The sequence below is a fragment of the Phascolarctos cinereus genome, unplaced genomic scaffold (assembly GCF_003287225.1).
Source record: "Phascolarctos cinereus isolate Bilbo 61053 unplaced genomic scaffold, phaCin_HiC Scaffold_1;HRSCAF=81, whole genome shotgun sequence".
Classification (NCBI taxonomy): Eukaryota; Metazoa; Chordata; class Mammalia; order Diprotodontia; family Phascolarctidae; genus Phascolarctos; species Phascolarctos cinereus.
The window spans coordinates 233,870,302-233,883,907 of record NW_027555514.1 but is presented as its reverse complement, the minus strand read 5'-3'; the positions used below and the strand labels follow the sequence as shown (position 1 = coordinate 233,883,907).

Below are 13,606 nucleotides of genomic sequence, written 5' to 3'. Positions count from 1 at the left end.
TAATACAATGATCCAAGGCTTCCAAAAGTCTCATGAAGGAAAATATTCACATCCAGAGAAAGAACTATGGAGTCTGAATGCAGATCGAAGAGTACTATTTTCTCTTTTTTTGTTGTTTTTTTGTGTTTTCTTTCTCATGGTTTTTCCCTTTGGTTCTGATTCTTCTTTACAACATGACTAATGTGGAAATATGTTTAATATGATCATACATGTATAGCCTATATCAGATTGCGCACCATTTTGGGGAGAGCAAAGTGGAGAGAGGGAGAAAAATTTAGAACTCAAATCTTATAAAAGTGAATGTTGAAGACTAAAAATAAAATTTTTTGGTAAAGGCTCAAAAGCTTTTTCTTTTTTTTAAATTATGTGAAATTTAGAAACTTAAGAAATACAGCATGAGCTCATTCTATTTTGTACCAAGGTGAGCAGACAAAGCAGCTCTCTGTTTTGTCTGTATGTACAGTAGTATACAGGTTTCTTAAGTCTACCTCCTTCCCAACTTAGGTTCTGTCTTTGGTGCACCCCATTTCCTTTTCTCATTCCTTTTCAACGATACTCTAGTTCTACTCTTCCATGTGCTACAGGAGAGAGGTCAAATTTTAATGCCTATCAATTTATTTTCTTCTGGTCAACAAAATAATGCGTTATAGTGATTCTCTGACTTGGTGTCTGGCTATTAATGGCTCTCCCCAACTTTCCACCTGTCATTTCTGAGTTTTCCAAAATATTCAATGCCTGATTCTGGACAAATGAGGTGTTCTAATATACACACCATATTGTTACTTAGAAATGACATTACTTTCATAGGTGAAGATGTCAATATTAACCAACCCTAGCCTTTTACATACCATGGACAGATTTCCCAAGAAGGCTGATGAATGAGCAATTCGAGGAGACTTTACTCTTGTTGCAAGAATGGTAGAAATATCTGACTGCCTTAATAAACTTCGATTCAGTGAAGTAACTAAAGAGAAAAGGAACGTAGAAGAAAATTTAAGGTTTCTGTTCATTTAAGTTTTTTGTGGTTAGTATATAAAGTCTGATTTTTTCCCCCACCTATTTGAGGACTGAGAAAATTAAGATTGATCCTGTATCATTTTCTTATTGATCCTATTTGCAATTGATTTTTTCCTGTAACTGCTTAGGTCATGGTTCTTTGTCTATGAACGTAGTTCAGAATTCAGGTTGCCTGTAATGGGTTAATTTTAGAAATCTAGCTCTCGTGCTAATCACTGATTTATCCTTGCCTCAAGGAATTTTGCTAACTTTAGGATATGTGTGTGAAGGGAAAAGGAGTTGGGCCTGATATCTTTACTCCACTAAGCTATCCTTCAAGGATGTCCGATTGCTGCCCAAAAGTCTGGGCCACTATCTCACACCTGCACTCAGACAATAAGCACTTCTTAAGTCTCATGAGAGAAGAAGGGGACAGTAGTTGACAGCCCCCGTTATCAAACTTCCAATCAATCATATTATTCCCTGAGCCCCAGCTTTGTAAACAATCATGTTGTCCTCAATCCAATGATGTCATCTACCTTGTTCTGTACTCCCCAAAACCTATAAAAGGGGAACTGTCCTTTTGCTCAGGGTATTTGACATAAATAGAAGAAAGTCGCTGACCTAATTACTGATAGGTAGTATGCCCCCTGTTATCTTGCTCAGAGATCTGCTTCAGTTTACCCTTTTGTTAAATCTCAATTATGACAGGACCAAGCAGATTTATTTGCCTAAGGGCTAAAAGGTTTCCTATATTAATTAATCTACCAGGAAGAGGCTTATTAAATAAAGAAGTTTGCTTATAGAATTTAAAAAAAGTAAGAACAATGCAAGAGCTAAGGTGTTTTTACTTAGTACCTACATAATTAGAAAATTATTTTTAAAAGCAAAAATCTTACAAGTTTGGTGAAATGAGCTTGGAGTTCGAGGAATTATTTGGCTTCTTGGTGTAATATTAGCCAAAGTATCTTCATGGGGAGTCAGGACTGATAAGAATGTTAGTCAAGAAAAACCATTCATTTGGATGGAATAAGTTACATTCAAGTTACAGCTAAGTATGTTTATACTATATAAAAATATGTATATTTTAAAAAAGACAAGTGATGCTTCTATGTTAAGAAAATAAACGGGGCAGCTAGGTGGTGCAGTAGATAAGAGCACTGACCCTGAAGTCAGGAGGACCTGAGTTGAGAAAATCCGGCCTCAGACTTGACACTTACTAGCTGTGTGACTCTGGACAAGTCACTTAACCCCAATTGCCTAAAAAAAAAAAACCAAGAAAATAAACAAGAACAATTTAAAGCGCCTACCATGTACAGAATACTGTTCTAGATCCTGAGTGAGCCAAAGCAAAATAAGAGCTAGTCTGTGTATTTACTGAGTTTACAATCCCACAGAGGTAAAAGACACAAATGCAGATACCCGTAACGTAAAGAGAACGTAAAAACGGGATGTCTCAGCAGGAAGGCCAATACTGACAGTAAGACAATTGGGAAAGACTTCATGAAGAAGAGGACCTCTCCCTGGCATCTGGAAAGATGGGCAATTCAACAGATGTGGTGGGAAAGAAAGGACATTTGAGGCACGGGCACAGGCAGGAAGGCACCTGAGCTCAGCAGGCAGGAGTAATTCAGTCCAGGCAAAGCGCAGGTCAGAGACCATCGAGGAAGAGCTACACGGGACCTCAGATGCCATTCAGTTCAACTCCCACGCTTTTTACAAATGCAGAAATTGAGGCCCAAAGTGGTCAAGTGACTAGAGAGCAATCACGGGTAAGAGCAGGAAAATAAAGCGGTTCAGCATGGCAAGGAACTTGGAAAGTCCTGCAAAGAAACGTAAATTGTATTCAACAGGCAAGAGATACCCCCTGACATGCTTTGAGCTGTCACGCAACATTAACTGGCTCTAGATATGAAGATGATCCTGGCGGTGGTACAAAGGAAGGACTGGAAGAGGGTAAGAGTGGCAGCAGAAAGACACGGAAGGGTGCTCCTGTATCGGACAGGAGGAAACCAGGGCCTATACTAAGATGGCAGCAGGAGGAGGAACTGGGAAGAGATGCTGCAGAAGCAGAACTGGGAGGATTTAGATGTGAGAGGTTAGGAAGAAGGAAGACTCAAGGAGGACCTCAAGGTTTCAAACATGGGAAACTGAATGAACAGGGGTACTAAAAGTCAGAAGGAGGAACAGGTTTGAAAAGGTATACTGGCTAAGATAATAACAAACCAGACACTGGGGTGGTCCTAGAGCATGGGGCAGAAAAAAAACCCTGAGCAAAGCCCAACATAGGTTAGCCCCAGAGAAGACACGGCTGGAGCAACATCCAGGAAACACAGGCCTGCCCCAGCATTTAGGCAGCTGCAAACCAACACTTGAGGAAGCCTGGGCCTGAACCAGAGGAGGAGTCAAGGTCAGATTTTCCCGAAAAAGGTAGAGCCTCCTTTCACCAACACCACATTCGGGACCAAGGAGACTCGCTCATGTCAATTAGATCAATAAAAGTGGAATCTCACCCAACACAAGTCCCCAGCTGCGAAACTGAGGCTGGAGATAGGAGTAAATGGAAGAAAATGCCAAACACAATGAATACCTTAGACCAAGAGAAATCAAAGGGGTTAACCTAGCAGAAGAGAATAATTTCACAAGTCCAAGTGGAATCTTAGAGAAAAAATATTCAGGTCAGAAGGACTAAATGAGTGCTTCGTAGAAACAAAGCAGGAGATATAAAATGGAAATGCTACAGAGGAAAGAATGCCAAGGAAAGTTAATACCTTACCCAAGAACTGAATGGACCAAACGGGAAGGAACTGCTCAATGAGACAAGAAACATTAAAATAAAACCGAACGACGGAAAAAACAGGAGGACTAAAATATCAAAAACAACTGACTGGAAAATGAGGCAAAAAGATAATGTAAGAATCACTGGACTACCTGGAAATCACAATCTACATCCTTCCACTAAAAAAAAAAGCTTGGATAGTCTATATTTCAAGAAATCATAAATGAAAACTGTCCAGATGTCTTAGAACCTGAGAACAAAGTGAAAACAGAAAGAATCCAACAGTCCCCTCCTGAAAGAAACTCTAGAGGGAAAACTCCCAGGAATGTCAAAGGCCAAATCCGCAGCTTCCAGATCAAAGTCAGGTAACAAGTTGACTTAGATACGCTGAGTTTGAAGCCTCGGTGGGACATCAGGCAGAGCTGTCTTGAAGGCCCCTGGATATGTGAGTCTGGAGCAAAGGAGAAAAGTCAAGGTCGAAGATACACTGAAGAGAATTGAAGAGAATCCCCTACATCTGGGGTTCTTCAACTTTTATGTGTCATAGACCTCTTTGGTACTCTACTGAAGCCTATGGAGCCTTTCATTATATACATTTTATATGCATTATATAACGAATATAAAAGGATTACAAAGGAAACCAATTATATTAAATAGTTATCAAGATGTTAAAAAAACTGATGAACACTCTTCTATACAAAGGTTTTAGCTGAAGCCTTGAGACTAAAGGTTGCCAAAAGAGATGATACAGAGAAAGACAAAGGAGCCAATGGTAGAACCTTTGGGAAGACTCACATCAAGGGCACAGGAAGAAGATGGAGATATAAAAGGAGATAGAGGAGGCAGGAAAACCAGCCAACTATGATGTCTCTAAAGACAAGGAAGGAGAGACTATAAAGAAGAAGGGTATCGTCAGCAGTACTAACACCTTCAGAGCAATCAAAGCTGAGAAATGAGAAGGGGGAAATGAGGCCACAGGAATTGGTCATTAGGAAATCGATGGTGACCTTCGAGAAAAGTGAATTACAGCCCTGAGCACAAATACAAATTGTTATTTTTGTACCAACATTTAAAGAGGAAAGGATACTAGATACTCTTTTGTTTGCACTTTGTCTTCGAGCTGTCCGTGTCACCTCCACATCTCGGACAACAGGAGAAGGCATCTCCCCAAAGCCATTCCTGAAATTGTGTAAATAAGACAATGTCAATATTAAGACAATAAAGTGCTCTTCAAACTTTTGTTTCAGGGGAGTATTCAAACTGGAGTAATCTTCTTTTTTCACTGTCCAAGGAATGTGGGCTCATTTCCCAACCTATAACATTCAAAAGGAACTCATCTTGGGCCCCTTGAATTCTTTCCCCTCTCCAGGGTCTAATTAGTCTTTAAAGCCCAACTCAAAACTCCTCCCTTTGTGGAACGTTCTTTGACAACTTCAATACTCAGTGATCTCTCAAGTAATAGAACAAACATTTGGTGAGTGCCTGCTGCATGAAAGACGCAGTGTTAGATCGTTCAACATGTAGTACCTTATAGTCTGTGGAAGTTGGGCACTCTCACATTGTCTTGGAATCTCAAATCACCTTCAATGTTTAGCTCTAGCACTAAGTCCTACCTAGAAAAGGCATTTCCTGATTTATCCACAAAACACCAGTGACCTTCTCCTTGCCAAAATTACTATTATCTCCATCTCACCTCCACAGGAACCATGGACTTTGTTCCTAGGATCCTGGGCTCTAATAAGTCTTTCTTCACCTCATCTTGCTTGGAATCACGCCTCCAGGACACCACCTAGTTATCACCATACCATGTCTCCATACCCCATGGAGCTTAGCACATAGGAGGTGGGAGGTAAAGACAGATGAAACGAATAGGAAACATAAGTAGGATCTCCAAAAGAATGGAAGAGTAAAGAAATAGAGTGAAAGAGAACATTCATTTGTTTTACTCCTTGAGTAGAAGTATTGCTGGGCAACTGCTTCCGCAGGTACTACGAGGCACAACTATTGAAGACACAGGAAGAAACGTTCTTGTCCCCAAAGTCCTTGGCATTGTCAAACTGTTCAACACCAGAAACTTACGTGATTTTAGCAGTAGAAATGACATGGGACTTTTCCAATCAACTTACAACTGAAACCTTCTCTATGTGTTGTCTAAGTGCTTGTTAAATGTTTCATTCATTCATTCATTCATTCATTTATTCATTGAATAAAAGATGACAACTGCAACTGGTGTTTTGGGAATACCAGCTGTTGAACTGTTGAAATCTTACCCATCTCTACTAAAATTCCCATCAAGAGGCCTTCTCTAAACTTTGTATAGAGTAACAGCAATATTGTATGATGATCAACTATTAAATGACTGTGCTCTTCTCAGCAATACAACGATCCAAAAAAGTTCCAAAGGACTCATGAAGAAAAATGCTATCCACCTCCAGAGATAGAACTGATAGAGTCTGAATAAAAATCAGAGCTTATTTTATTTCAATCATTTTATTCATGAGTTGGTTTTTTTTTGGGGGGGGAATCTGTGTTTTCTTTCACAATATGACTAATACAGAATATGTTTTGCATGACTGCACATGCACAAATAACCTATATCAAACTGCTTATTCTCTTGGGGAGGTACTAGAGAAGACCTCCATTTGACACAGATAAATGAAATATGTAGATACACATATAAAACCATACTCTGCATATGGCATAATACTATTTATCAGATCTTTCCCTGGAGGTGGAAAGCAGCTTCCTTCATAGGTCCTTTGTAGTTGATTTGAATATTTATAATACTGGGAATAGCTTAGTTGTTCACAGTTATTTTTCAAATAATATTGCTGTTACTGTATGTAACATTCTCTTGGTTCTGCTCATTTCACTATTAATTATTTCAAGTCTTTCCATGTTTTTTCCCTAAAATAACCCAGCTCATCATTTCTTAGCACAGCAGTATTCCATCACAATCATATGCTACAGCTGGTTTAGCAACTCCCCAATTGATGGGCATCCCTTTAACTTCCAGTTCTTTGCTACCACAAAGAAAGCTGCCATAAATATTTTAGAACATATAGGTTCTTTTCCTTTTCCCCTAGTCACCTTGAAACACAGCTCTTCCAAATGTTGGATCAACAGTTCGCAGTTCCACCAACAATGCATTAGGGGTCCCAATTTTTTCCCCATCCCGTCCAACATGTCATTTTCCCCTTCTATCATTTTAGCTAATCTGATAGATGTGAAATATTTAAAAGTACAAGAATTAGGGTGTGAAATTCTGCCTCAGACACTTTACCTGTTGTGTAGCCCTGGACAAGTCACTTAACTGCTCTCAGCCTCATTTTACTTATATGGAAAATAGGGTGTTAGGGAAAACATGGCTCTTAGGAGAATCGAATGAGATGATTGATGTATATATATATATATATATATATATATATATACACGAAAAAATAGATTTTATTTTACATTTCTCTATTCAATAATGATTTAGAGCATTGTTTCCACCTATGCCTACAGCACAGCTTTGATTTCTTCATCCAGAAACTGCCTGTTTGTATCCTTGGACCTTTTATCAATTAGGGAATGACTCATATTCTTGTAAATTTCACAAAGTTCTCTATATATTCGAGATGAGACCTTTATCTGAGAAACTGACCAAGATATTTCCCCCCCCAATTTTCTGCTTTCCTTCTAATCTTGGCTACATTGGTTTTCTTCGTAAAGCAGGTGCTTAATAACTGTCTGATTCATTTAACCAATTATCTAATTTAATTTACGCCAGTGTGAACGACAGTGTGGTGCACGGGAGAGAGAACGCTGGACTCAGCCAAAGGACTCGTTTCCACGCCTGGCTCTGATGCCTGGGTAACCATGGGTCTGAAACCCTCCGGGGCCTCAGTTTCCTTCTTTGTAAAATGAGCGCGCAGGACTGGAGCTCTAAATCTATGAGCCGTTGGCCCAGGATCTACACCAACCCTCCCCCCGAGGTGACACTAACCCGGGAGGGGAAGATCCTAACCCCGCTCCCCAGACACCCGCACTCACGCATTTTCCATGGTTGCCACAGATACCGCAAGGCTACGGTTCAGGTAGATTTCAGCACCCGCGAACCGCCTTCCAAGCCTCCCGCCTTCCGGAAGCGTATCCTCCGACCCGGAACTGCTTCGCCGCCAGCGCCGGAAGCAAGCACAATCGGGAAGTTCAACGAATGAAATGCCCTGCGCACGCGCAAACGTACAGGCCACCCTTCCCCCTCTCCAACTTTATCACGACGCGCAGCGTTAGGAGGATTATTGGGATTTCAAGCTGCGCTTGCGCAACGGGGCCGAACGACAGCCTCTAGTGACGTAAAGGAATCGTGGGTGAGTGTTGCGCAGAGGAGCGAGCGCTGGGCCGCCATTGGTCGGAGGAGGTGGCGCTGCATGGGGTGGGACCAGCCTTTTCCGCAGGGAAGAAAGAGTCCCAAATATGGATGAATTCTCCCAATCCGCCGGGGTGGTAGAAGAATGGGAGTAATTAATTTAATTATGGGTGTGGGTGTTTTTTTTTTTTTTTCCTGGGAGAGAGGTTCTGGGGATCTCTTATAGTAACTCCCTTTAAGAAACTTAAATGTATACGGGGCAGCCAAGTGGTGCAGTGGTTAGAGCACCGACCCTGGATTCAGGAGGACCTGAGTTCAAATTCAGCCTCAGACACATAATACTAGCTGTGTGACCCTGGGCACTTTACCTGTTGTGTGGCCCTGGATAAGTCACTTAACTGCCCTCAGCCTCATTTTACTTTTATGGAAAATAGGGTGTTAGGGAAAACATGGCTCTTAGGAGGATCGAATGAGATGATGTGTGTGTGTGTATATATATAAAAATAGATTTTATTTTACATTTCTCTTGCTTTAATTTACATTTCTCTATTCAATAATGATTTAGAGCATTGTTTCCACCTATGCCTACAGCACAGCTTTGATTTCTTCATCCAGAAACTGCCTGTTTGTATCCTTGGACCTTTTATCAATTAGGGAATGACTCATATTCTTGTAAATTTCACAAAGTTCTCTATATATTTGAGATGAGACCAGTGCTGCGCGCTCATTTTACAGAGAAGGAAACTGAGGCCCCGGAGAATTTCAGACCCATGGTTACCCAGGCATCAGAGCCAGGCGTGGAAACCGAGTCCTTTGGCTGAGTCCAGCGTTCTCTCTCCCGTGCACCACACTGTCTTCACACTGGCGTAAATTAAATTAGATAATTGGTTAAATGAATCAGACAGTTATTAAGCACCTGCTTTACGAAGAAAACCAATGTAGCCAAGATTAGAAGGAAAGCAGAAAATGGGGGGAAATATCTTGGTCAGTTTCTCCCCCACTGCCCAACCAAAAACAACAAGAAGAAACTTAAATGTATGAAGGCCCAAGTTTTTTTTTCTTTGTTTTTATGGGGGGGGGTGTTAAGTGAGTTGCCCTGGGTCACACAGCCAGCGATCCTGACTCCAGGCGTCGGTGCTCCATCCACTGCGCCACCTAGCTGCCCTCACGTTTTTTAAAAGTAAAAGAATTAGGGTGTGATTATTCCCTGAGAAGAGCCAGGGAGATCTGGGTTTGAATTCTATCTCAGACACTTTCCCTGCTGTGTGTTCCTGGGTAGAATCACCTAACTCTGAGTCGTTTTAACTCATGGAAAATGGGGTTATTAGCACCTACTTCCCAGGGCTCTTATGAGGATCTATTATCTATTACATATATGTATTACACATATGTGAACATAATCTGTATGTATTACATGTGTGTAATATGCATGTATGCATGATATGTGCAATACTAGATCGTCTGTAATCTGTCCATTATTACATTTCCGGGGGCCCCTTAACAGTCGTTAACAATACACATATAAAATTGTGTATGGTCTACATATATGTGATATATGTGTAATAATAGATTATATGTACAAAATCTGTTTTTATATATGTACATGCATTATCTCATAAGAGCCATGTTTTCCCTAACACCCTATTTTCCATATAAGCAAAATGAGACTGAGAGCAGTTAAGTGACTTGTCCAGGGCCACGCAACAGGTAAAGTATCTGAGGCAGAATTCAAACTCTGGTCTCCCTGACTCTTCTTGGGGAATAATCACACCCTAATTCTTCTACTTTTAAAGAACTTGGACCTTCCTGTATGTGTATGGGTGTATGTATATGTATCCCTCAGGCAAATCTTAAAGCATGTGCAAATGTCAGCTATTATTACAAAATGCTTTCCCTGCTGGGCTCTCCAAATATCCCTTGGTGCATTGGGAATGATTTACTATATTAAAAATATAATTTGCACCTGATTTATTAGGTGCACAGCTTAGTACGTTTGTATAGCACTGTTGTACTTATTGGTAAGAGTAAGAAAGGAAAAGCCCAGACTAGAGTCACATAAGAGGATATTTTATCCTTGCTGATAGGGATGAAATAAATGGGAATCAATGATCTTTTAAAGTATCCAAGTAGGGGTAGCTAGATGTGGGAGTAGTGGATAGTCCAGGGGTCCTGGAATCAGGAGGCCCTGAGTTCAAATCCAACCTCAGACACTTGACACTAGCTCTGTGACCCTGGATAAGTCACTTAGCCCCCAGTGTCTTGCCAATAAATAAATACTAAAGTGTCAAAGTAAAGTGAAAATGTGAGTGGTATAGTGATTGGTGGTTCTCCAGATCTTCTGAATGAATAAATGAAAGAAGGACTTGGTGAACAAAAAAAGCATTTACTTTGGGCCTGCTTCCTATAAGTCAACCACTTTCCTAAGTGCTAGCGATACAAACGAAAGACAGGACAGTCCCTGCCTGCAAAGAGTTCATATTCTAACATGAGAGAGGGGCATTTTGGGTTGGGAAGTTACAGGTAAATCGAGTAGAGCCACAGGGGAGTAGATTAACACATTTTCCAAGGGTAACATTTGTTTAGTCCTGTCCAACTCTTTGTGACCCTATTTGGGGTTTTCTTGGCAAAAATACTGGAGTGGTTTGCCATTTCCTCTTCCTGCTCATTTTACAGATGAGGAAATTAAGGCAAACAGGGTTAAGTGACTTGCCCAGGGTCACGCAGCTAGTAAGTGTCCAAGGCCAGATTTGAACTCAGGAAGATGAGTCTTCCTGATTGCACGCCTGGCACTCTCTCTACTGAACCACCTAAGTGCCCAACAACATTATAGTTACAGACGTGGAAAGCAGGGATGGGGGGGATAGTTACCCTTCCACTGAAGCCACCGTAAGCCTATTTAAGAATACAGCCACCCTTAAGCAAGATGCTTCTAATGTATTACACTTGTTTTCACAAAATATATCAGCGTAGCTCAAAACATCTGTAAATAAAGTCTTTGCCTTTCTCTTTCTGTCTCTCCTAAGCAAGAAAGGGCAGTAAAGGGCAACCCAGACACCTTGGAAAAGTTCCCTTCCTTCAGGCTGTCAATGATGCTGAAAGGGCAACAGGATGACACAGAAGCCGGATTCTGGTCTCCTCCAGTGAGCTTCCAGCTGTGGCATCTCCTCTGCCTTCAGTCAGCTCTCTCAGCCTTTCTGCAGCTGATCACCTCTCAGGGCAGCAAGGCCTCTCCTACTAACCAGCAGAGTCTGTCTGGACCCCAGTGATTCCATACTGAAAGCAGTACTTCTTCATAACTAGTTAACTATCTCTAACTAGTGACGTGAAACTTAAGAAATGCACCTTTTCCATCATGTTTGATCCAATTCCAGACAGTCCTTATATAATACTCATAATTCCCAAACAGTTATTTGTTTATGTAATTTCTCAGCTATAGCCCTCAAAATGCTGAGAATACCCCAGTAAATGAGCCGATGAACCACACTGGCCCTCATCCGTCTTCAGCTCTGCCTGAAGATATAGGACCTCTCAACACATTTATTGGGGGGCTACTTTTCTCTTAAGTCCTCAGAACAGTCTTGTCTGTCTCCTCAAGCCTCTCTATATCAGGTTCTTTGTTTCTTCTCAAGCTGAACTAATGTTCTTTTTCTGTCCTTTTCAGCAATCAGAATGTCTACAGAACAAAAGAGCACAGTACTTTACATCCTGCCCAACATTTGCCATCTTCTGCAAATTAGAATCAGGATGGGAGGTTTGCCATCTGCAAACATGTACCCTACCATGTGTCAAAAATGGACATAATTAGCATATTTTACCTGTGAAATAGGGATAATAATTTGTGAGTCATTATGAGGATCAAATGAGCAAACGTGTGAATGTACTTTTTTTAAAAAGATATATAATTTTTAGTATTCTTTTTAAATTTTGAATTTGAAATTGTCTCCCTCCTCCTAACTCCTCCCCTGCCCAGAGAAGGCAAACAATATGATATCAATTATACATGCAAAATCATGCAAACCATTTATGAATGTACTTTTCAACCACAGATGATATGGCTGCAGCTCAGGTCTCATGCATCCCTGCTGTTCTCCACTTCCTGTGTAACTCAGCTTAATTCTATTGCTCATCGGCAAATGGATGCCATCCACTTTCCCAGAGGACCAGCTTTCTGGTGGTTGGGTCTATGGAAAGACCACTTTGGAGTTTCAGTGTTTACACTTCAAAACCCACATCTGGGTTAGAGGACCACCATTCTTTTTAAACCTTTTGTTCACTGAGGGTCCCACAGTTTTCATTCTCACTCATGCAAAAGGTCTCTTGTAGATCCATGATAATGTTACTTTTTTGCACTGTTTAGATGACTGGATGGTCTCTTGTTCTTGTCAGAACTTCACATTGAGCCTTGGAATTCAGAGGGGCCACTTACATTTTCTCCCCCATTGCCTTTCAATTCTCCTTCTTCCTCTGGATCAGCTGGCCTGAGTGATTCAAATTACCAAGAGGCTGCTTCCCAAATGAGCTACAAAAGGGGCACCTACCCTGAGGGAGAAAGAGGTTGGTACTCCTCATTACAGCTGTATATCTGTAACACTTCCTTGGGGATGCATGAAGGGGGTGACCCTTCCCCATATCCATTTCTGAGCAGGCCTCGCTATCTCTTAACTATTTCCTATCAGCCTGCTAGCTGCTAGGTGGCTCAGTGGATAGAATGCCAGGTCTGGAGTTTTCCTGAGTTCAAATCCAACCTCAGATACCTACTAGCTGTGTGACTCTGGGCAGCCCTGTTTGCCTCAGTTTCCTCATCTGTGAAATGAGCTGGAGAAGGAAATGACAAACCACTCCAGTATCTTTGCCAAGAAAACCCCAAATTGGCTCACAGAGTCAGACAGGACTGAAAAATGAGTGAACAACAAATGAATATAATAACACTTTTGTCTGTTGAGTCAGAACTCCATGGGTATACTAAAGAGGCAATTCTTTGCTATTGTGCTATAAGAAATGGAGAGAAAGATAGTTTCAGAAAACCTAGGAAGACTTATATGAATTGATACAAAGTGAAATGAGCAGAACCAGAAGAACATTATGCAAGTAATAGCAATATTCTAATGATGATTAACTGTGAAAGACTTTGCTACTCTGATTGAGACAATGATCCAAGACAGTTCTGAAGCACTCACAATGACAAATTCTATCCATCCAGAGAGAGAACTGATGAACTGTGAGTGCAGACTATACTTTTTCCACTTTCTTTATTCCTCTTGTGGGGTTTTTTTGTGTGTGTTTTCTTTTGCAACATGATTATTACGGAAATTTTTTGCATGTCATAAAATCAATATATTGCTTGCCTTCTCAAGGGCTGAGATGGATGAGGTAAAGGTAGGAGGGAGAGAATTTGAAATTCAATTTTTAAAAATTAAAAATGAATTTAAAAATTAAAAAAAACTTTTAAAGTGTAGTTGGGACACATTTGACAAAATAAA

General features: G+C 40.8%; 1 protein-coding gene across 1 annotated transcript in view; it reads right to left on the bottom strand.

Moving 5' to 3' along the window:
• Positions 1–7,935, bottom strand: part of NUP107 (nucleoporin 107) — a 51,521-nt gene extending 43,586 nt beyond the window's left edge. The window contains exons 1-4 of the mRNA XM_020990223.2: positions 7,811–7,935; positions 4,863–4,954; positions 1,896–1,982; positions 849–964 (exon numbers count right to left, since the gene is read on the bottom strand). Coding sequence (XP_020845882.1) covers positions 849–964; positions 1,896–1,982; positions 4,863–4,954; positions 7,811–7,821 — 306 coding nt within the window. The 5' untranslated portion in view covers positions 7,822–7,935. The remainder of the gene's footprint in view (positions 1–848; positions 965–1,895; positions 1,983–4,862; positions 4,955–7,810) is intronic.
• Between the last annotated feature and the right edge of the window lie 5,671 nt (positions 7,936–13,606).